This window comes from Lutjanus erythropterus, chromosome 8, assembly GCF_056507025.1.
Source record: "Lutjanus erythropterus isolate fLutEry1 chromosome 8, fLutEry1.hap2, whole genome shotgun sequence".
Lineage (NCBI taxonomy): Eukaryota > Metazoa > Chordata > Actinopteri > Lutjaniformes > Lutjanidae > Lutjanus > Lutjanus erythropterus.
In genome coordinates, this window is record NC_139324.1 from 3,497,976 (window position 1) to 3,522,167 (window position 24,192).

Below are 24,192 nucleotides of genomic sequence, written 5' to 3' on the forward strand. Positions count from 1 at the left end.
AACTTGATTACTTTCTGTTTCTTTTGGATTACCTCAATATAGAATATTGTGAATTTGTTTAACCTTATATGGTGTATTTAGGGCTGCAGCTATTGGATATTTTCTTCATCAATTAGTCAGTCGATTATTTTCTCAAGTAATCTATTAGTTGTTTGGTCCATGAGATGTCAGAAGATGGTGAAAAATGTTGATCAAAGCTGAAGATGACGTCCTCAAATGCCTTGTTTTGTCCACAACTCAAAGACCAATCATGTTAGTCGAAAAAAAAAAAAAAGGAAACACGTGTAGATGTACCTCTGTGTGCTCCACATGTTTGGATCTGTTTACCAAGTCCTTCCTGTAATGATTATGTTCATTATTGATTACTTTCTCCATCAGTCAGTTAGTTTTTTGGTTCATAAAATGTCAGGAAATGGTGAAAAACGTTGATCACTGTTTCCCACAGCCCAAGACGACGTCCTGAAATGTCTTGTTTTGTCCACAACGCAAAGATATTCAGTTTACTGTCAGAGAGGATTAAAGAAACCAGGAAATATTTATATTTAAGAAGCTGAAATCAGAGAATTTTGTCTTTTTTTTTAAAAATAAAAATTGACTCAAAATAATTATTTAATTATCAAAGTAGATGCATATGCAATCAGTAATTGTTTCATGCTTTATGTTCATTGTTACATTTATCAGTTTGTCCAGCTGTTCCTTCCAATTGACTGACTGATTGATTAATTGACTGAGACAAAAATGGTGAAATTGAATATTTTTTCACTAGAAGTCATGATAATGAATCAGCAGCTGTGTGCACACTGTGTGTGTGTATATTATTTTTTATTTCAAAATTCAAAACTAATCCTACTAATAATCCTCACTTTTACTAAATGTATCTGTAATCTGATTACATCCTTTTTTTTGTCTGTTTCTGTAATGGTATTGCATCCAGATGAAGTAATCAGTTACTCCTCAAGACTGGAGTTGTGTTGAACTGGCTGACAAGCTACAAACAAAACCACCAACAATTTGTGCAGACAGGGGACTACAAATCTACATGTTTAAATATTACTTGTGGAGTCCTACAGGGGTGAATATTAGGCCTGAAAATTTTGTTCATTATATTAAATACATATGAAAGGTTTAAAAATGTTGACATTTGTTTTACTTGCAGATGATAAAATATCTTCTGATTGTAAAATATCATTAACATTTATTGGATGATAATTATCATTAAACAAAACCAAACTCCTGTTGTTTGGAAATTGTAGAATAAATACACAAGTGCAAATTATGATATATAATGTTACTGAAAGAGTAAAGGAAAATAAATTTCTAGGTGTGATACTAGACCACAAAATCTGCTGGAAACCACATGTAACATATGTAGGAGCAAAGCTGGCAAGAAGCATTGTAGTTTGGAGCAAAACTACTGGATCATAAAGCATTGCACACACCGAATTGTTCACTTGTATCACCGTATTTGAATTATTGTGAAGAAGTACGGGGCAACACCTACAAAAGCATCCAACAACCGTCGTGCATGATGCAAAGAAAGAGAAACAAGGACAGAAAATAATGTCGGGCATCAGGAATGCACAAACAGTCTGTTTAGTTTTAAAGTCCACCAGATTCCTGAATTTCGATGCATGTGAAAAACAAATTATATATAAAGCAAGAAATAATTTACTGTTGTTAAAAGTTAAGGGGGAAATTAAATTTGAAACAATGGTGTGTTTGCACCAACCTCACATCCATGTCAGTTTGTGGGGTGATTTTGTGTAATGCATAGTAGGAAGAAATCAAACAAAATAAAAAATATTAGACAGTTTAAAGCATGTACAAAGATATTTTTTGAGGTGCAGATATGAGGAAGGGAACATAAAGCAGTTTTCTTTTCTCATTTCACATTCTTGATTATGGAGTATTGTTGATTAGGCATGAAGAGGATGAAAATAGTTGTGTAATCGTGGACTCTGATGAGGAAAGTGGGTTTGTGTAATTGATTGATTATTGATGAACTAGTATAGAACAGGAAGGATCAGCAAGCATAATGCTCCTTTCTACTACTTTCCAAACATGAAATGTTAATTTATGTTGTTCGTCTTTTAATTATTTATTGCCTTTTCTGTTTTTTTTCTACATGCATATTTTATTTTACTTTTTAAATGTTGCATGTTGTATAAGATAATGAATAAATCAAATCAAACTGGCTGTTAAAATGATAACAAATGTTGCACACAGGTAAAACCGACTGTGTCTTATTATAATTAAAACAGACAGCTTATGCTCAATCATCAGGATGAAAATGAAGTCATTTTATGAGGATCTTTTTACTGCTGCCTAAAGAGTGAATTATAACCGTTCGCAAACCTTTTATGACCAAGATCCTTTAACTTTATAGTGCTGCGTACTCGGAGCGGCACTACTTGTCTCCACAACACCACTAATGAAGTGGCTGACCTTTTCTGACTCAAGACGCCTACTCAGTAGCTTAAACACCAAGCTATATCAGCAAACAGTAGTCCCAATTATGGTGGATAATTACACAGCACTTTTTCTTTGCTGCCAATGGAAAGATGAAAAAACAGAGACCATGAATGTAAAGGGTACTGTAAAGGAATCAATATTATTATTTTATTAAGTAAAAAACTTTACTAAAAAAGAGTATTCCCTACTTATTAGGGAAGACAAAACCTAATCACGCAGAATGCCTCTGTGGAGTATGCTGTTTTATAAGGCAAAGGTATTGTTCTGATACCATGGCCACTTCTCAGAAATTCAAATGCAGTTTATTCAGATTTTGAGGCAATAGACCTGTTAAACAAAACGAGAGAAAGAGAGTGTCCAGATTTAACCAAGGCTCATCAGAATCAGCCAAGTCATTAGATATTTCTACTACAGCTGGATTGATGCATCACAGTTACAGAGTGCCAGAGGTTACATCATGATACTGTTCGGCCGCCCGCATAGGAAACTGATTTATAGCTGTGTTAAAGCCAAGATTTAGTATGGCCAAATACATAGTATGTCAAAAGTACCAGGATGTCCTCCTTCATCTGGCTGCATTTCTCAATATGCAAGCCAGTATGCTTTTCTGGCTATTCTTACCCATAATCCTTAGTTCAAAAGAAGATACATCACACTGACTGAGCCTCAGAGAGAACACAGAGAGATCTAAATTGCATACTTTGTCTTTTTAACTCCAAATTTCTCACTGTGGACTGCGACGGATGTGCGAACAAGTTCAATGCACAATGTTACGAGCACTGACGTAAATGAAGACAGACGCCATGGCTCCACTTCCTCCTGCTGTAGGAAAATGAAGCTAAAATATCCTGGGTACAAGGGCTGCATGATTCGGTTAAAAAAAGTAATATTGCGATTATTTTGACTTAAGTTGCAACTGCGATATGTGATACGATTAGTGGAAATGATCAGTTTTATAAATTATAAATTATAAATTTAATGTTCACTGAAGAAAAAACTATTAAAATTGTAATGATGTGATAATTTTTTTATCTTTTATCTGGAGAGCAAGATTTTTAGGCCAGGTCACCTCTGCAGCACTGATTAAAATGCTGTTTCTCACACATTTTTCCTTTTTCAAAAAAATTGTGACATGGTTCTGGGATTTGAATATTGCACTTGGCCATATTGCGATTTTTATTGTGATTACGGTTAATTGTGCAGCCCTGCTGGATACCAGCGCTGCCATCTTGTGCTGGTGATGTCATTTGGAGCCAGAGTCTGCGCAGCAGTGACCGGTGATTGAGTCACGCTTTCGAGTTCCTGCACACACAGTTAGCAGAGCTCAGCTTCACTCTAGGGGAGCTCTCTTGTCACCCATTTTTATATATATGTCAATGGTTATGATGAATTAGTGTGTCCCACTGGTATTAATACTGCAGCTAACAGTATGTAGTGTTTAAGCGCAGATGCAGTACATAACATGGTACATGTTAGTTAGTTCCCTGTCGAAGCTCACTGCAGTTTGTATTCTGTCCTAATCATTTTTAAATACGTTATTACTTTCATATGAAAATGTTATTACATAAGGTGGTAAACCAGTGTAAATTTAATTAGAGTTAATTTAAGTTAATTAATTTATGTAATTTCATCGTCATACATTGATTCACTGGTGTCTCTCTATTTTGGCTGCTGTCTGGGGTGTCTTTATTGGAATAGTGTTAAACTCGCCGTCTCAACTGTGCACAGTGTATAACACATGGCAGAAGATGAATGGAAGATAATATTCAGTGAAATGATTTTTGTTAATAACAGCGTCAATTCAATGCATTGTTGGGGAATACAAAACTGCGAGCATATCATTTTCTAAATTTATTCTTTCTTGAATTCTAGAAATGATTCACGCAGCAAGCGTATGAAAAAAATACAAGTGGCTTCACTGGATCCCTTACAGAATTAATTCAAGCACTCTTTGAAGAAGATGAAAGAAAACAAAATGCCTACACAATCCACAAAAATACGAAAGGGCCATCAAGATGATGTGTGATTCAGTCATTCAATTTTCTGCTTTATTGAGCGTGCCTCTTGGCTTGGTGTTACAGTAACTACCTATGACAATTTGGCAAGTATTTACATTTCATGCCTTTTGACATTTATTTAAACATTACATAACAAAAGGTCATAGCTGTCAAGCTTTCCCTTTCCTTCAGTTTAACAAACCAAATTTAAATAAACTGTGTAATGAACTTGTTTAACTCTCCGCATTGCTCAACAGGCCTCTTGGCCAAATGCTGTCTCCAGTTTCTTGTGAGGACATTGTTTGGCATGATGAAACCTTCGTCTGCTCAATGAGACTACTTGTCACTGTCATTGTAGTCGTGCTTGTTACACTAGACTCGGGAAAATTACGTCAGTCTGTCACCTCTAGCGATTTTTTCATCATGCCTTTTTGGTAATTCCTTTGAAGTAATGCATCACTCTGTAATTACTGAATCCCATCCACTGGAAGCGTTTGCATGTATTGATGATTATAATATTTCAGCCTGTAAATTGTCAAACTGGATTACATTTCTAGCTTCCTAGCTGTGCATTTGCTTTGTATCCTCTGTACGCTTCGAGACGAGTGTGCAGGAAATGTTACTTCTTGCTTGAGTGTTTTCTGTTTGTGTGAATGTTCAGCGTGTACTGCAGAGGAGTCCTGGTTTCAATGCTCCTCCACGTGTGTCTGCGTGAGTGCACTTGCTTGTGTATACATCTGCGTGGGCGCCATAATGTAAATGCACATACCAGCAGGACAGGCGCCTTCTGACATAATAAGTACTTCAGACTGCTGCTTGCAAGCATCCCTGCGCAGGAAACACTCGTTCTGGTAGTTCTGATTGTTGGAGCCGCACACTGGGGCATAATCATTGTTGCACTGCAGAGAAGAGAGGAGAAAACAGCAGAAAACAGGTGAGTATAAAAAGCTGAGAAGGTCATATAAAAACCAGACAGAGAGAGAGAGTGTCCTCATAGAAGCTTGTGTTCGTTTCACAGTCACATTTTCAGACTAGACGCCATTGTCTTGACAGTGCAAGTACTTACTTAACAGAGGTAAGTGCTTAGTCAAATGTTGCATGCAAAGCCTTGGTATGGGTCAACTCCATTTCATTAATGCCACTTCAGAAAACAAATGTGAAAGACCGATCATGTCATCGTATTTGAACATTTCCAGCCAGTTTCTCTGTTCGCTCTAGAGTACTTTTTTTCAAACGGGACAAAATGAAATATTATCAAGGACAAATACAATAGATAAATGACCAGTGAATAAATACATCAAGTGCACATTTGAAAAGGAAAATCAAAATAAAAATGCAGCTACCTGAAACCCACACCATCTGTTTCAACCTTTAACAGACACCTGTATATCCTGTCAGTGCCTTTTCATTTGAATTAATAAACCTTCCATTCGCTTAGTTGTGTCAGAAATAAATGGCATATGGAAATGCACAGAAAGACTGCTGTTGTTCAAAGTCTCTACATGACAGACATCAGTCTTTTCACTGCAAAATTACTGGATCAGGGGGGTTTAAAGTGTGAAGTTACAAATTGAACATGAATCCCCCCCCCCCCACAACAATAATATATTATTTACAAAATGGCATTTTGACAAGTAAGACACAGAAGCTCTTCTTTTTTATAGACTGATAATGGAGATGTACATGTATTGAGGTGACGCATTGCAGTGAGCAGCACAAGCCACTAGAGGTCAGTCTCTCAGCTGGTGGAACAGGAAGCCTGCCCCCCTGTTTGGGAATATTTTGGGCTTAGTCCTGATGAAACAAAACAACCTGCAAACACTGCAGACCACTGATTGATATGATTGTTGCAAAAAGTTTTGTTTGTTGAATCTGGCTTGCAGCATAGCAAAACCAGATAGTGTTCAGCGCCTAGCCCTGTGTGCAGTTGCAGAGGTTGTTCTTGTTTTCAGGGAAAATGTAAATAGAAGACATCGTGATGCTGCTTGAAGCAAGTGACCAATGGCAGGACTTAAAACAGCAGTGGTGAGCCAGACTAACTTGAACCTGAGGGTAAACATAAAGGTATTACCAGGCTATTAAGTAAGTAAGTAAAAGTATACTAAAAGTGAGTTAAGTCAGTTGAAGGTGTTTTACAAAATTAAAAAATGTAAAATATTATGTATAATGTAGCGTTTGAAGGTATGAAGGTATGAAAAACTAGATACCACCCAAGCCTTCCTGATGAGTTCAATGATAACTGTTAATAATAGTAAAATAAGTAGGGATAACCAATTGCCATGGAGTCACTGCAGTACTGTTGGATATAAATTTATACAGCAATTAGATTATTCAGAAAATAATATATACAGGATACTTGATCATATGAAAACACTCTGCACATTTGGGAGTTTAACAGATTCATAAGGAGCAAAAATAAATGGTGAACCACTTGTTTATTACTAGCAGTCCACATTCAGCTGAACACATGCCTCGTCAGCACTGTGTTTGATTGCAGAACTGACATATAATCAAAATCACATTACTTGTATTTTAAAAAGAACCCGAAAACACATTTTCTCAATTAGCTTCTCGTGTCTGATGGCATACATGAACACACTCATTTCTGCCAAAAATAAGGACAGTTTTGGTTTCTCAGAAGTGTGATTCCTGTTTTTTTGTTGGGTTTTATTTTTATTTCTGTGCTTCTCTCACTGGTTTAAAGAGGGAGAGGCTAAACTGGAAACATCTGTTGTCACATACCTCCATGCACCAATTAGGATTTAACAATATCTGAATCAGACGCTGATGACAAATCTGACAAAACTTTGTCCACATGAACATGATGATCTTATTTGAGTCTTATTTAAGTACTTCTTCGTTGTTCATTTAGTAACACATATATCAACCATTCTTGAGAACTGGTACAAAACATGTCCTACCAAAAACGAAAGAACAACGAAACACTTTGCACATCTATTAGATGAGACAGGTGTGTGAGTTTTGGTTTTGCCCGATGAAGGTATAGTACTAAAATGTCACAAGTAACTACTTTTGCAACTGAAGAACTTCAAAAATTCCACTTTTTTTTTAATTTAAAGATCTGTATATACATACATACGTATATACATATTTGTAATTTATGAAATTTCTTAGTTTGCTTTAATGTTTTACATTTCTGAACTTGCTCTGTGCCAGAAGACCCTTGCCTCAGACAAGAATTCACAACTTCAAACCATTTAAAAATATGTTTAAAACCCTGCAAATCTAAAACTAACAATACCATTGTTTAAAAAAAAATAATGGCATTATTTTATGACACAGGTATAAAATTTGTTGTTGTGTCCCAGATTTCCATCTACTCCATCAGAGTTTTACAAACACATGATTAAATCAGGCATTAAAAAGGGTTAGCTATACCCTAAGGACCCCTGCCTCACTTCCTGGCTCTAAAAAAGGCAGGAACAATGCTCAAGCGCTGGTAAACTTTATTTTTTTAGACAAATTCATTAAAAAATATTGCAATCAGAGTCTGTCTCTACCATATCATGTCAACTCTGTAGTTCTTCTAAATCAAAGCTAAATAAGAATGGTTTAAAAATGTGTATTTTGATTAACATTAAGAGAACTCTGAGACACTTTGAAAAATAAATGGCTGCTCACAATGACTATGTTTTTGTCTGCTACATAAGATGTTATTTAATGAAAGATATTATCACAAGGAGGTTGGCCTGTTACCAAGTTTGACTTTTAACTGATGACTAAAAATCAAAACCCCCTCAAAATACGGTTTGTCCCAGTTCTCAAGAATGGGTGATATATATTTTTTAATTTGCACTACACTCACTTTTTAATCAGCCCTCTTCATGCTGCACATGCCTTCAGAAAAATGGCCAGCATCTACAGCTGCTCACCTCCGTTGTTGCTCCACTGGAGCAGTACCAAGTTAAGTGACTTGCTCAAGGGCACTGAGCAAAATAGCTGCCGAGGTACGGGAGAACATTACTCATTCATTTCCCCACACGGTTTGTTGGCTTCAGAGCAACTCTAGATTTTTCAGATGACTGATGGCACAGGAGAGCCGAGTCTTAGTTTTCTTTCTTTTTTTTTGGGGGGGGGGGGGGGGGGGTTGCCGTAGAGGAGAGATATTCATTTGATTTGATATTGATTCGGCCATGCTACACCGCAGGAATAACAAACGTGATTATTCAATTGAGAAAATATTCCCCTCTATTCCCTGGGCAGGAGGGAATGGCTATCAGAGGGTCCAGAGAAATTGTCGCTCCATAGTCACAGCCCATAACCTGATTAAATTTTAAAGTGCTGAAAAATGGGCAATGTGCGAAAATGTGTCCCTGCTGGGTGTGACATCGCAAGGACAAGGGGCTCGCTTGAGAGTCCCCACAGGACCGCGGCTAAGGAGCTCATGGCTCTTTGTCTACACTTCTGTTCCCCTTCTGGTCTCTAATGGATTGACCTGGAATCTGTCCTTTCTGGGTCTGTCTGTGCCCTCGAAGAACACTACATATCTCTCACAAAAGGACGTGAGAATGGAGAGGCAATAACACATATACAAGTGTGTGGATGGGTACAGGCACATGATCCACCGACATAATATACATGGGCTGATCCATGGCCACACTACGTCAGTTAAAAATAAAAAAATGTCCGTTTACCAGATCACACAATACAGGTGTTGCCATTAACCTGTAGTCATATTTATTTGTTCGAAGACATTTAGATCATTGAAAAGTGATTTAAGTGACATTTTAGTGGACAGGAATGACTGTCGAAGAGTTTTAAGAGGCATTTATAAGCAGTTGTTATAAGTGGCGCTGAGAGTTAGCATGGGGAAGATGAGGAGAAAAAAACATAACACTGGCATTAAAGGGGTAGTCTGTATTATTTGTAGTGGGGTTGTATGAGGTACTTATCCGTAGTCAGTGTATTACGTAAAGCAGATGGCGGTTGACACACCCCTAGTTTGGAGAATCAGAGAGGAATACCGCTTTATCTTGCCATCAGACAGCTTTTTCTGATAAGAAACCGACCAGACTCCATTGACAAAATAATTAATTTTATCTTGCAGAACACAGGAGTTGCTGGTCTAACACTGCTGGTTTGTTTGTGTTATTGTGCAACTTCTGTGTTTTAAATGATTAGTTTGGATTCGCCGAAGTCACGTAGCAGTACAAACAAACAAACAGGTCGAAGCTGCAGTAGATCAACTCCTTTGTCCTGCAAAGTAAAATTAGTGTTTTTGCCAAAGGAGTCTGGTTGAGTACGATAATTGGTTTATATAACGGCGGCTTCACATCAGGAAGGGATGTCTGATGCTAAGGTAAAGTGGTGCCAGTACAGTACATTTTAACTGATAGTGATTTTTTTTTTTTTTTTTGTTTTGTTTTTAGGGTTAGGGTTAGTGTTTTGCTGCTGACCCTGTCAACAGCAGTACATTTAGCTTCCATGGGGGTACTCTTCTCTGCTTCTCCAAACTGGGGTTGTGTGCAGTGAATATTGATAAGTATCTCACACAACCCCTGTTCAAATAATCAGAAAAAACTCAGCAGAAAAAGTGTATCAGGTATCAGGTGAAGATTTTTCATATCTTAAGTTACTAAAATTAATAAAACACCAAAAACATTCTTCAGTATTGAATTTAATTTCATCATACCTGCCTACTGATACTTTACATAAAAGTGTTTTTGTTGAGATGTGCTTTCCACAAGGTGGCCTCCACACAGACACTCTGAAAGAACAGGCTGTCTTTTATAACAGTCTGTCGGTTTCTTTACATTCTTAATTAGAACTGTGAACCTTAGCGAACCAAAGGTTGTATGTTAACTTTAACTGTGTCAGAGAAAACTGTTTATCTTCCTTTTGCCAGTTTCTTTCTAAACAAAAACACCAGAAGGTAAATAAACCAAACATATGGTTTGTGAGAAGGTAGAGTAGGTGCTTCCTAACACGGTACTGAACTTTTAATGGTACTGATTAAACTGCGCCGGAATAACTGAGTACAGGTTCATGTTATTATTATTATCAAGTGCCGAATTTCAATACGTGGGAGTGCATCTGGGTGAGAGACTAATAGACAGTATAGAGAAAAAGAGCAAAAGAGAGAGAGCAATGTTAGAGCGAGAAGCAGCTTGTTCATGGTGAGTGACGGCAGCAGTGCCAAAAAGTGTTTGCAAGTGTAATTAAAATTTTCACTAACATTAGCGTGTGTGCAGCTAGTCCGAACAGTGTAAACCCTCTATGGACAAGAAGTGAGACACCTTCATGTAAATAATTAGGTTAATGGATAAGTTGTTGTTGGAGATAGCTGGGCTGTTTTAACTGCGTTTGCCGCCTTAGCATTTTTACTAGCATTAGCTCTAGCCAACACTCAGCCACAAACTGTGTCTGAAATTCCTTTCTAGCATGATATTTAGTGCACCACAATAGTGTGTGAGACTTATTAGAATGTCCAAAACCTTAGTTTGGAGCTAATATTTGTGAATTAAAGACTATTAATGGCAAAATATGAAAATCCTTTGAGACACAAGCAAGTGTTAAATGCCCTGGGGACAAACTGACAGGCTGCAGGTTGTAGAGACAGGTTGGAGAAAGGAAGCGGATTTTATTTTGTGTGGTGTGTAAAATGCTCTTAATAAATAACAAAATATTCAAAAGAAATAATAATATTGAAACTGAGAAATGTGGATGTATTTTTTTTTACAAGAGAATTACATGTTTGTTATTACAGAGAGAATAAAGTACAGAAAAAAGGTACTGTTGAATACGGTACCGAATTCCAGGTACTGGTATTGGTGCTGTATCAGTTCAAATGTGAGCAGGGACTAAGGTCTCACCAGCTGAGACTCAGCTGGGTACTGACTGTCTGTCCCACCCTGACCACATGCTGGTTATGAGTTTTGTAGGATATAGCAGAAGAGATTTGGCAACTTTCCTGTTGTTCAGTGGGGACAGAGATCTAATAAGGACCTGTTTTCACACTTAAACTGCCTTCTCAAATTTAGCTGGCTTGGTGTGGATGTCATCTGAGACACACAGACAGACACTCTGCCTGATGGCCGCAAGGAGAAGCGCGAAAATAACCACGCCATCGATTCAAGAGCCCTGGAGCATCATAACGATCAAGTGTGAGCATTGTTTTTGACCAGCTGAGGGGGGGAAAAGATGGCAGAAAACACACAAAAGAGAGGAGGAGAAGTAAAGCGGGGGAAAGAGAAACTGCACACTGGCTCTTGATCAAAGGGATTGAGATGCAGGAAGGAAAGAGGCTGTAGAGAAGACGAGAGGCAAACTTGATGAGAAAGAAATTGGGCTTAGGGGGGAGAAGAAGTCAGTAGGAATGGATGAGAGTGAGGCAGACGGAGATTGAGGCCTAATAAAAGTAAAGAAAAATACAGAAGTGAGATGCAGACGGCTAGTGAGAGAAAGAGAGTCGGAGGCCTGGCTCAACAAACTTGGCACGATAAAAAAGAACCACAGCGCCTGAAGAAACCAAGGCACAAAAAAAAAGAACATCATAAAATAAAATAAAAAAAGAATGAGGAGAAGAAACGGGGACACAGACAGAGAGAGGGAGAGGAATAGAAAATCCCCTCAAAGGAGAGTGGGAGAGAATGAAAAAATGGCAACCCCACAAAGGCGCTTGGAATAGCTTACTGCAGGGCCCGCGCTTTTTTGCCATCCTCTATCCTTCCCCTCTGTCTCCCACCCCTCCCTCCTTTCCCCTCACTCTCACACTCTCTCCCATCTGGCTCAGGCTGTTCTTAACCTGGGGACTCTCGCTTTATGCCAGGCGTGATGCAACGGAAGGGAAAGCTGCCCGGCAGAACCCTGCGGGTGTCTTTTAAGAGTGCCTTCTTTTCCGTGAAAACTCCCCCACCCCATCTCTTGATCTTCCCCAGTATTTGGCTCACACCCCTACGGAAAGGAGAGGAGCGATGAGGGGATGGGAGATTCAAAACCTCCGTCTGCCTGAGAGGAGGTGCATGATGGAGGGTGCGGTTGTGGCTCACCTAGAAATATTCATCAGAGGTGGGTAGGGCTGGGTATTGTTTAAAAAAAATTGCAACACCAGTTCTAATACCAGGACCCTAAAAGTGATACCAATACCAATTAAGTACTTCATTTGATACTTCTTATCCCTAATTCATTCAATACCCATCATGTGAATGGAATAAAACCAGATAGAATCAGCCAATCAGCCAATACTGGTGTGGGCGTATATGTTGCCCAATATGTGCCAATATGAAAACTTTTTTTGACAGGAGATAAGACCTCTATTATAGTCTTGAATGATATGTACATGGTGAGCTGTGGCTCCCATGGATGAGTCCACTTGGAGGAAGTGCGCTACACATGCGCAGTAGGTTGGCGCAACACGGAAAGCTGAGCAGATGAGTCCATGCGGTCACAAAGAATGGGCGGCCACACCGATGTCTGCACACACCCTCTGATGACGAAGCAAACCCCCATGCACTTGTGGAATACTAGCTTAATGCAGACCATTTTTTTTTCCATGTATTTTTATTTATTTATTTATTTATTTGTAATTATTAAAAACACCAGTGAACATTCTATGTTTCAGTGACCTGATGTCATTTTGGACAAAAAAGTTATTGTTAAACTGTGAAATTCACTCTGTGTACTACATATCCCTCAGTCATTTGAGGGATCACTGCAATATTGGCTGATATACTGATGTCGGAATTTTCTTACTCCCTAAATTGTTTAAGGCCGTGCCAAGGAAAAAGGGGAGTTTTTCTGCAGAACACATTACACATGTAGGTGCTGAAAACATGTTATAACACTGAGAACCATGTAATACTTAATTTAGTACTTTAATTTAGTTAGACATTAATCTATTCTCGATTTCTGTGTTCAGGATTTTTGGGGCTGACCTGAAAACTCCTCACGAACCAACACATGACCGACACCACCTCCCCCTCTCCTCACCCTCCCTAACAGTCAGTTGCGAACGTACCTTCTACCATGCTCTCAGTCCAAGTCAGCCCAGCCCATACTTTCTCTGTCCTCAATCTGTAATGGCTCAAACAAGTCTGGATATGTAAAGTTCCCTGATGAAGCATCCATGTTTGGGGTCGCATTCAGGTTGTAGTGATGTCTGACACTGAGACACGGCCGCAGTGTACGTGCATGTATACATATACATACATGTGTGTGTGTATATGTGCAACTTTTGTAACACTTACACACTAGACCTTCATCAGGCAAACCGCCTGCAAGGTATAGTACCGAAACGTCACAAATAAATGATACATTGCAAGTTAGACAGTGTGTGGGAGTCCTTTTGCAACTTTTTGGTCTTCTCTCTCCAACACTCCTGTCTTATTTAATAGATGTGTGAAGTGTTTCCTTTGTTTTATACATAAAATGCTGCCCATAAGACAAACCAAACCAAAATCTGCATTGTGCTTCATATCAGTGAACACACAGTATATGACAATAACTGCATTCAGTTTCAATAATCAAACTGAAAAAGCAGAATTGGCGATTCTCCTATGTCTGGTGTATGAAGAAAAAAAAACAAGACTTCAAAGATGACACAGTGTATCTTACCACACTTGATATCATGATCTTTTTTTTTAAAAGAAAATGTAAATAAAACAAATGATGTTTTCATTTTTACAAATCCAAACTCATTAGTCTAACAATTGCATAGCTGTCAGTGCTAAAACATGTTTAAGTTTAAAATCGAATTGAATTTGAAGAAAGCATGACACCCCCTAATAGTAGACCGATATAGCTGCAATAGACCAACATCGGCCCAACAGTACCAGTCGGCCAATGTATCGGTCAGGCTCTACGTATATATTTTAGTTGAGGCAGACCTAAAATGAATGACTTCGACAGGAAATAGAGTGCCACACAAGACAGTCAGGCAAGACATAAAACACTGCTCTGCTTCACCTTGACTGACTCTTTCAAGTGATCTTCAACCAGCCTGGTTGAAAAAAAACACCTTGGAACTTATCTGCCAACATCTTATTTATTCATCTGGGACTTGTCTTGACGTGAGCGACGAGGAGAGTGAGCCGAGGTTACGGATTTCAAACTTTCAAACTGGCTTGCCTTCCTTCACACGGCACTTCTTTACACAGCACATGACCATATTAGAGACAAAGGCATTCCTTGTTATAGCCGTTGTCAGGGCGCTGCAGCTTTGATCCTTGAACGTCTTGATAACTGGCAGCGTGTGATGTCGGCAGTCTGTGAGTACAAGCTTCGTCAGCTGTTGCACTTTACTGGAAGTCGGCCCCGATGGCTGTCAGCTGAATGTAAATGAATAAAGACAAACATGTCAAAAAAAAAAAAAAAAAAGTCTGAGATGTGCGTCTGAAAGACAGGGCCATTTGAAGGAAGATTCGGGAGGATGACAAATGAAGTATGCTAATGAGACGGGGCTGGACGAGACAGAAGGTGAGAAAATTTGATCCTCCACAGTTCTCTGCAGACAGGGTAGCGGGGGCCATTGGCCAGGACCATATGGCACGGCCTTATGTGCCCGCTGGCTCAGGCTTCGCACAAGTTGCAGACATTGCCCCACACCTCCGCTGTGACAAAACCTGGACAGTTGCGTGGCGTCCCGGCCGAGAACACAGCGACATCAGAGGTGTCGATGGTCCTGAGTGTGTGTGTGTGTGTGCTTGTGCTCTTGTGCGAGACTGGCTCAGTGACAGCAAATATGGAAAAGCGTGCACGAGTCTTCATGTGGGTGACCCGAAATGCACCTAAACCTTGTAACAGGCCAACCTCCTAGTGATTAAATTTTTATGAAATCTATATATATTTCATCTCACTGAGTTGACAGAATGTTACTTTTTTTCATTTCACAGCAGTATCATAGTGAGTGGACATCTTATTTTTTTGAGTTCTCTTAATGTTACTCAAAACACACATTTTTAAACCTTAATTCTTAGTTTTGATTTAGAAGGACTATGGTGTTGACATGTTAGGTTTGAGACACATCTGACAGTGCTTGAAGAGTATTCTTTTCTTTTTTTAAACTAGGAAGTGAGACAGGCGTCCTTAGGATATAGCTAAACCTTTTTGTGCCTGATTAAATCATGTTTTTGCAAAAAAAATCTGACAGAGTTGACAGAAATCTGGGACGCAATAGCACATTTTTTACCTATGTTCTCAGTAGGTATTGTTAGTTTTAGATTTTGTAGGCTTTAAAACATTTTTAAATTGTTTGAAGTTGTGAATTCTTGACTGGGTGGAACAGAGCAAGTTTAGAAATAAAAAGAAATTCAAGCAAACCAAAAATTTTCAGGCATATTATTTATGTATAATTTTTTTAAATGGAATTAGAATGTTGGTAACAATATTTGTTGCAGTTTTTTAGTAGGACGTCCCAATTCTTGACAATGGGTATCATATCATTTTTACATTTGTAGCGTCTTGTTTTCAAGTTTCTATTCTTCCACATGCCTTCTCACCCATTCTGCTTTTTGTCACTAGAAATTTAGTTTCCACAAACCTCCTGCAGGGGCTGCTGTGGTTCTGCCTACCCTCAACTCTGCAGCTGAGTTCCAAAAGCTAAGCTTTGGGACTGCAGCCAGGACCTGTTGTCTCTCTACCTGCCTGGGATCGGTGCATCACACACACACATGCACAGAGAGACACACACACGCAGCAGTAGACGCATCCACCGTCAGAGCACTTTGTACAAAAAAAAGGCATCTGCGCCTTACCAGGTCACAACACACAACAACCTTGCAAAACAAGCGGAACCATCATCATTCATTCTATGCCTCTATAGCAGCCCCCGATGCTGACTTCACCGAGCATCCGACATAACCGCCGGCTGACAGGGGTGGAACAAAGACAGGTGGTGGGAGGAGGAGGGGGAGGCAGAAGAGTAGAGGGGGAGCGCAGAGGGAAAAAAGCAGGTATGAAGAGGAAGACGTGAGGAAAAAGAGGGAAGGAAGGGAGTTTGAAGTAGAGGAGAGGAGATGCAGGGAGGCCGGCGGGGTGAAGGCGCAGAGGAGGGAAGACGGATGAGACTGAAAGGTGAAAAAGTGTAAGTGATGGAGGCGGGAGGATGACAGGACGATAGGAACGACAGGAGCGGGGAGAACAATGTGGAGGAGTGCTGAGGGACACGCACAACAGAGACAGCACGGGAGGAAGCTGTACGAGTAGGAGACAAAGGAGAGGAGAGATGCAAAGTGAAGGCGAGTGCACGCATCAATGCGTGACTATGTAGTGGAGGGAGAGGAGCATGCCAATTTGAGGGGTAGAGCTCTGAGAAATGCAGCGAGAGCAAACATGACAGGATATCAGCATCAATAAGTGAGACAACAAATGACTCATCCGTCCGTCCAATGGAGCTCCACTCCACCCAAAACCCTACAATCTCCACATATGCAAGAATGATCATCATTCAAAGCGACAATTAGACAGATAATTGCAGATCCTGCAGGTAGAAGTCATGCTGAGGTGTGTGAGAACTGCAGCAACTTAAGTGAGATCTGTACAATACTGCAGGATTACTAGATCTGAAGGTAAACAGAATGGAATGCTTTTTTAGGATTGTGATTATAGCCCAACTGCTATATCAGTTATTTGTTGATATTAGCCTATCACAGCTATGTGGTCTATATTGTTCAAATGCTATATTTAAATATATATGAATATCTTTCTTTCTCTAATTTTTATTGTTTTCTATCAAGATTGCTTGAGAAATGAATGGGCTAGTGTCCTGAAAACACTAAAACAAAGGTGTCCAATCAGATTTTTGTGATGTTGTCTCTATGCAGAGAAAGGTTAGTGCTGGCTCACTCATTGGTTAGGACTTCATCACCTGGACACAAGGCTACGGCTTTTGTGTTTGTTCAGAAAGTGACAGGTGAATTAAGCAATCGCATTTTGATTTACAGTGGGTGGGAAGAAAAAAATCATCCTCTCAGGCCCTCCAAAAGGCCAGTGCTATCTTTGCTTGACGAAGAGATGAGGCAGACGAGACAGATGTGGTTCCTAAGTGGCTAGCGTGATAGCGTGAAATTATATTTGTCCCCGAGTCTGTCAAAAAAAAAAAACAATTCAGTACTGAAACTGAGAAATAAGAATGATAAAAAGCTCTAATTAACAAAAACAAACTTAATTATTACTTAATCAAATGGATAGTAGCGTAAATGGCAATTATCTACTGGTTCATACAAGTTTAAGTGTAGAAAACTCCAGAAAAACTACTTATTCTGCTGTCATTGTGGGGTGTTTGCTGCCTTCTACTGGGTTTGACACAACAACTACACAGACACCTGCCATTGTCACAAGCTACCTGCTGCCTGCTGCTTATTCCAGCAAAATCTTTTGCCCTTTTGCTGCATTTTTGGTGTTTTGGCCAAACTGAAGTCCCAGCTCTAACGATGATGATGATGGTTCACCACTGGTCTATATCACTGTTGATGTATACATGCAGATATGTTCTGATAAGGAATTTTTTTTTCATTTTTTCATTTTGATCTAATGTTTAATATGCATCATTTTATATATTTTTGTGTCCTTTTCCAGATTTAAGTTAATATATACTCATATATTTATGTATTTTTTTAATTTATAGTTTTATAATTATTAAAGTACCAGTGACTGTTTACTGTTTCAAAGCTCTGATGCAATGTGGGACAATAAAATGTATCGGTAGGTGCACTCTGGCATGTGGGCCTTTGCTGCATTTCATCCCCTCACTCTCTCTTCCCCCTTTTCTGTCTGCTCTTCAGAGCTTCTGTTCTTCATAAGAAAGGCAAAAAGCAAAGGGAAATATCCTTCTTCCATTACATATCTTTGCCAAGTGTTTAATAACCACATTTGAGGCATTATTGCAAAAACGTGTCTTTTCATATATATTCATATCTGAATATTGTATTCTGTATATTTAGTGGGCAGCTTCCTAATAAAATCAAATCGTTCATCATTTATAAGAGTATTAGTCGACTCTCGAGTCGATTCTGGGGCTGCACTTTGTCATTAGCCCCTTGGTTGTTGAAACATGAGCCTTTTTCCTCATAACACTGTAACCACCAGCTGTGCTGTTAGCTCGTTAGCTCAGTTAGCAGTCCTGTCAGGCTGAGATACCACCTCCGAGACCAAAGGAGGCTGGTTTCATGAGCGGGAATACAGTATCTGCAGTGATTCAGTGTTACAGCAGACCAAACAGAGCAAGTTTATTTGTAAGTATACATCATAAATTGTGTTTATAAGTCAAAGAATATGTGTTTTTGTGAAGCTGAAAGTTATTCATTCCTGTGTTTTGAACAACAAGGTTATACTGTGTTGAATAAATAAATGTTCATTCTCCTTGTTGGTCGTTCCAACACACTCAGAATAATAACCCCTTTCTGCAGTAAATATATGTAGTGTTTATATGAGAAAAGACATCTTACATAAAACATTTTGATGAAAAATTTTGATGCAAAGTAAAAATCAGACCTATAAGTCAAGTCAAAATAGCTTGATATCTTGCAAAGCCATCTTTAAAGTGAAAAAGTTTGTGTGCACAAGCTGATAAATACGCAGCTCCTTGACTGCAGCATTTTAATTTGATGACCAAGTTGAACTTTGGGCATTTTGTCTTTACTGCCTTGGATTAATTTCAACAAATTGTGCGGCCTGCACTAATAGCAATATACTTGTATTGATAAACAGTAAACATGCAGTGTGTAGAGCCATTACATTAAAGTTCATAGAGTTACATTTCTCTCTCTGGTGGCACTGCTAAAACACATTGATCTGAAAAGACCCAAAATATAACAGTCGTCATTGTGGTGGAATCAAATATCAGCAGAGGAGAGACAGCGGGCAGCAGAGGATGTGACTGATAAAAGCATTCCAAAGTTTTAGTACAGTAGATAAAGTTACAGACGTTTAAGCCCTTGAGTTTTATCAGTGCTTTGATGGGTTTCTGTCTCTTTATTTACAGCCTTTTAGCTGAGTCACCACATGTCTTAACCAGGCAAAACCCGCTGTCTGTATGTCCACAGGTCCACAGATACCGGGACACAAATGGACAAGGAATGTACATTTGTTAATGGAGTAATGAGTCATTACATTATTTATCCTGTGTAATAAAGGGATGCCAAATGAACAACTTTAAATTAAAGCCAGACAGATCTATCAGTCAGCCCATATTACCAGCTTGCTAGTGGCTTCACAGCTACATCGGTCCATATCGGTAAAGTCGTATATGTTTTTTGAAATGCGCTGAACCCTAATATCAGTATTGACATCTGTTCCAAAAATCCAGCATTGGTTGGACTTAAACATCCAAAATGAAATAATATCAATGATAGCAACTATTTGTACCAAATAGCTCAGATTTTAGGACCACTACTCTGGCCCTGCCCCTCATGCAACTAGAAACTAAGGGGACCATGACACTTGGGACCGGGCACGGATCTGAGTACACTCCAGCACCAAGTCCCAGTTTGTTTGATACGTGTGAATGCTGCGTACTGTGCCGGGGCATGGTTTGCTGATCCGTGCCTGAGTCCGGTTTGTGCGCGCTCTGGCAGAAGCAGGCGCATCTCATCCTCTGTGCCACAATGCCATTGAGGAAGAGGCAGGAAGGCAAGCAAGAAGGTCGTCCTGTACGTCTCAAAACAATAACAATAGCAGGCAAATTATGAAGGTCGGCTCAGTTGTATGACATCTGATATCTTGTGATTGGCATTTCCTGTTTTGCGGTCAAGACATAAACAAATGTTGCTTATTTGATGATGCAGGCATACTCTTCTTCAACGTTTATTTATTTACAACATTATTAGTGTGAATGCTGATGGGTGGGGCAGTGGAGGAGGAGGGACAATTATATGTATGAGTCAATCATATCTAGTGTGAAAACGCCCCTGACAGTTCCCATAGGTAATGCTTTGGACAATGCAAGAGGGAAACATAATGTGTGACCATTGCTCAATGAGTTATGCTGTAGGGTTTGGCCATCAGAGGAATATATCCCTTGTCTGTGATTGGCAGTCCAATGAGCTAACCAAAGAGGCCAGCAACCTGGGAAAAACAACATTTAGAGCCAATATTTCATATCTAACTCTGTGAATTAAGGATTTATTTTGACCAAACCAGCTAGTCTTGGCTCAGTAAAGGAGAGAAATTTAAATTTTGAAGGTGTATGGTTGTATTTTTCTGCTTAATAAGGTAAATAGGAGACTATTTCCTTTTTTGACCTCTTGAAACTGTATTTAGTTTCTTTATTAGACCAAAAAAGCTAAGGGAAGTTTGCAAACTTGCCACTCACTCATCTGTTAGTTGAAACTACCTGAACATATTGGATCGCTAACATGATGATTATGGGTCAAGATCCGATGTTCTTTTCTCTGTGACTTTTGTATGTTTAGATTTAACCAAGTTATTACTGATAAGAGGAAGTGTGACTTTTGCTGAGTGCGTCAAATGCAGCCAAAGGTTCTAGATTCTATATAACAGTCTACTCTGCAGTCCATCTGATAGGCTGGTGTGTTTGCAGCTTCCTCTCTAAGCTCCACACGGGAGATCCAAAAGTGCTTCCCCTTCAGCTGGGTGTCCCTGCTGACTGCTGTCCCTGCAGTGTGGCTTCGGTCTGCCCTGTGTGTCTGATGCCAGGTTACTGTACTTTAAATACCTTAAAAGAGAGGCACCCAGTGGGACAACTTGAATGAGTGCCTGAAGTGCCTGAAGCAATGTTTGGAATCTGCCTGACAAAGTCCTCTCAAGATCCCCGGGCTCCTTACGGTCAATGAAAACCTACTTTAGATCATGTAACTTGTTTATAAAAAACTTGTTTATAAAAAACCTTCATCTGCAGTCGCTGTGTCTACCTGTCATTTAATCCCATGATCCATTTGACCGTCACTTGTGAAAACCACAATACACCTGACAACCTTCACAATACTATCAGAAATGTGTACTCTTTCTGCCTCAACATTGACCACCACAGCTGACTCACACTGCATTGTCTGCTTCTGGTGTGGTGGAAAAGCTATTTTCCTCACTGCCCATAGACCTAGAAGAAACTCTGTGAACAGATGTACTTGTCTTTGAATGCCGCACTACTATAAACTATCTGTTTATTCAACTGGGACAATATAGATACAGATACTTAGGAAGAAGTAGTGCGAGAGATGTAATAGGGCATCTTGCAGCCGCACCTGTACTTGCTGATGGAATAAACACTGCATCCATGGGTACCTTGCCAATATCTGCCTACCTTTTAAAGAGCATGGACGTAGCACCCAAGCTGGTAGTTTGCTCTGCTCATTTACCATTCCCCCTAATGTCTGGTTCACATTTTCTGACCTCAGTCTTGCTCCTTACTGATTAGTTGCTGATGTCAAGTCTGATCTGTGTTTACACCAACTTTGTTCAGTCCGGCTGAGCCAAACCCTGAGGCGTTTACTCCTTAAAGGCCCTCACACATGATCAGCAGTAAAATTGCTTTGGCCTGACTGTAAGATTTGTTTTACTATGGAAAGCGGTGGCACCCAACTAAGCCCCTGGCAAGGCGCACCACTCAGATTCGCGCACAGCGCCCAACATTCAAATTATTTTAACCTTGACTTTGTTTGCTGCTGACCTTTCAGAGAACAACCAATGATAAAACAGCCCTACATGATGATGTAGCAAGAAGCAACCATAGATGTATGGAAGAGACACAAGCAGAGGAGGGAGCATCGAGTGATCATGTTAACGTTGTGAAGAAACAATGCATAAAAATCTTGCAGCAGGTTCACAAATCAAGGGTTCCCTTCCAGACATGACTGAAGAAGTGTTTCAGAGTTTCCAAAACTCTGTGACACAACATTAATAATGGTGTACGGTTGAAGCAAGCTGTTTGCCACCGCTTGGACTGACTGCCGGACACACGCAACATCGTAGATTGACAATAGTGAGTGACGACGAGTCTTCCACTGTAGGCTGATCAGCTGTTCATAACTGTCAATTGTCTGTCAATGTACACTTGAGCCTGTAATCCTGACAATACACACTCTTGACTGAGTGGCTGCTCATCTCTCTGCCTGCCAGACACCATTAACATTTTGCTCAATTTAACAGTTATTAACATCTAAGCCTTCTACATGATTATTAATGATTTCTATGATGATATGATATTGATATTATATTGATATGATATGATATTTTTTTGCAGCATTGATGTCAAAGAAGCAAGTACTTCAAATAAACATGTTTACTTGATTTCTTACAGATTTCTCCTTTAAATTATGTTTTTGTTTATTTTTTCCTTTAATAAGGCAACTGCAGAATCTGCATCTACAAAGCATCCCACCCAGACTCACTTTCTTCCTGAGCTCTATGCTAATCACAAGAAAAAGTCAGCAGCAGCACACTCAGGCAGAACCCAACTTTCATGGCTAATTTTCAGTGCACAGACAGACAGACGCATAAAGATGAGCAGGTCGGCCTCAAGAGCCCTGTTAGAGGTTTCAGTCTCTGATCATTACACAAGGGGTCACAATATGTAAAGATCAATTTGGAATTTCATGAGTGAAAATTTAAAGGCAGAGCTGGAGTATAAAGATTGCCCAGGTGTGTAATACTAGACCACAGATACTTACTTTGGACAAGCAAGGCAAAAAGCCAAGGTTGTGTTTGTGTGCAGTGACGGGAGAAACCACCACGCTGCACCCCATGCCTGTAGTTTTTAGAAATTTAAAATATTCCAAAATTTTTGGCAACAGTTTTCATGTATACAGCATGAGACACTTTGGCTAAGTGCTTTTTGGACAAAAGAATAACAGTCAGTTTCATGCTGTTTTCTATTCTTAAGGGCTTTTAACCTTCAATACACATTCGACAGGGGTAAATTCAACATCAGAAACAAAATAATCTTGCCTTGGTCTAGAACTTTAAATCTATCCAGTCCACTGAGCATGACTGATTCTCTGGTCTGGCTTTGTGACAATTAACAGTGGTTTCTAAAATAAGGTTTTGTCAAGCTGTGCGCTGGAACCATAGATGAGTACAATGGTGACTGCTGCAGATGCTGCTATTAAGGCTGTTCAAGTCGACTAAAGAAGAGAAATGTGATAGATCAGCGGGTTGCAGTGTAACAGTTATGTAAAGGCAGTGTGTTGTGTTTGCTGCCACAGAAAAAAATAAAAAGTTCCTATTTATGCAAAGTGTTTATGTAGCAGCAGAGCTAGCTAACTCTAATTAGCAGCTATGAGCTAACTTCATTGCGGTATGCGACCAAAAGATAACACAATCAATCATCTGATCACCTTTGTTACTGTACCTGCTGCACCAGCTCTGAATCATATTTGGGAGACCTCTATTTTAGGCCTTTTTTTTCAAACAGTCTTTAGCCTCATACCTTCTAACTAGCACAGCTAGCACTAGCTCACAGCTCATCTACACACTTCATGGCTGAGAAAATCGGATCTCCCCCTCCTCAAAGGAAAGTGGAGACAATGTCAGACTGAATATGGAAATGGAGAGCAACGAGTTGACAATTCAGTCAGATATCAGGCTAAAAATCATCAGTAAAGATCAAACATGGACCCTCGAGTGTCTGTATGTTGACCGCCATGTTGAGTACCATGTCAACCAGCAACTCAGCAGTCACCTCTGACATAGTTGTAAAGCTGCTGTTAGATCCGTTCTGTCTACATTAACGGGCAATTATTAAGTACCTGTAGTTTGCTTAACACTTAAATAAGGTTACTAAGCAGTGAATGAGAGCCCTGAAAAATCCTGC

At 39.5% G+C, this 24,192-nt stretch overlaps 1 protein-coding gene across 3 annotated transcripts in view; it reads right to left on the bottom strand.

Annotated features, from left to right (window-relative positions):
* The window catches only part of tmeff2a (transmembrane protein with EGF-like and two follistatin-like domains 2a), a 210,073-nt gene that overhangs the window by 122,934 nt on the left and 62,947 nt on the right, over window positions 1-24,192 (bottom strand). For all 3 annotated transcript variants that reach the window (XM_084724265.1, XM_084724264.1, XM_084724262.1), the window contains exon 3: window positions 5,239-5,368. In XM_084724265.1, the coding sequence (XP_084580391.1) occupies window positions 5,239-5,368 (130 nt within the window). The remainder of the gene's footprint in view (window positions 1-5,238; window positions 5,369-24,192) is intronic.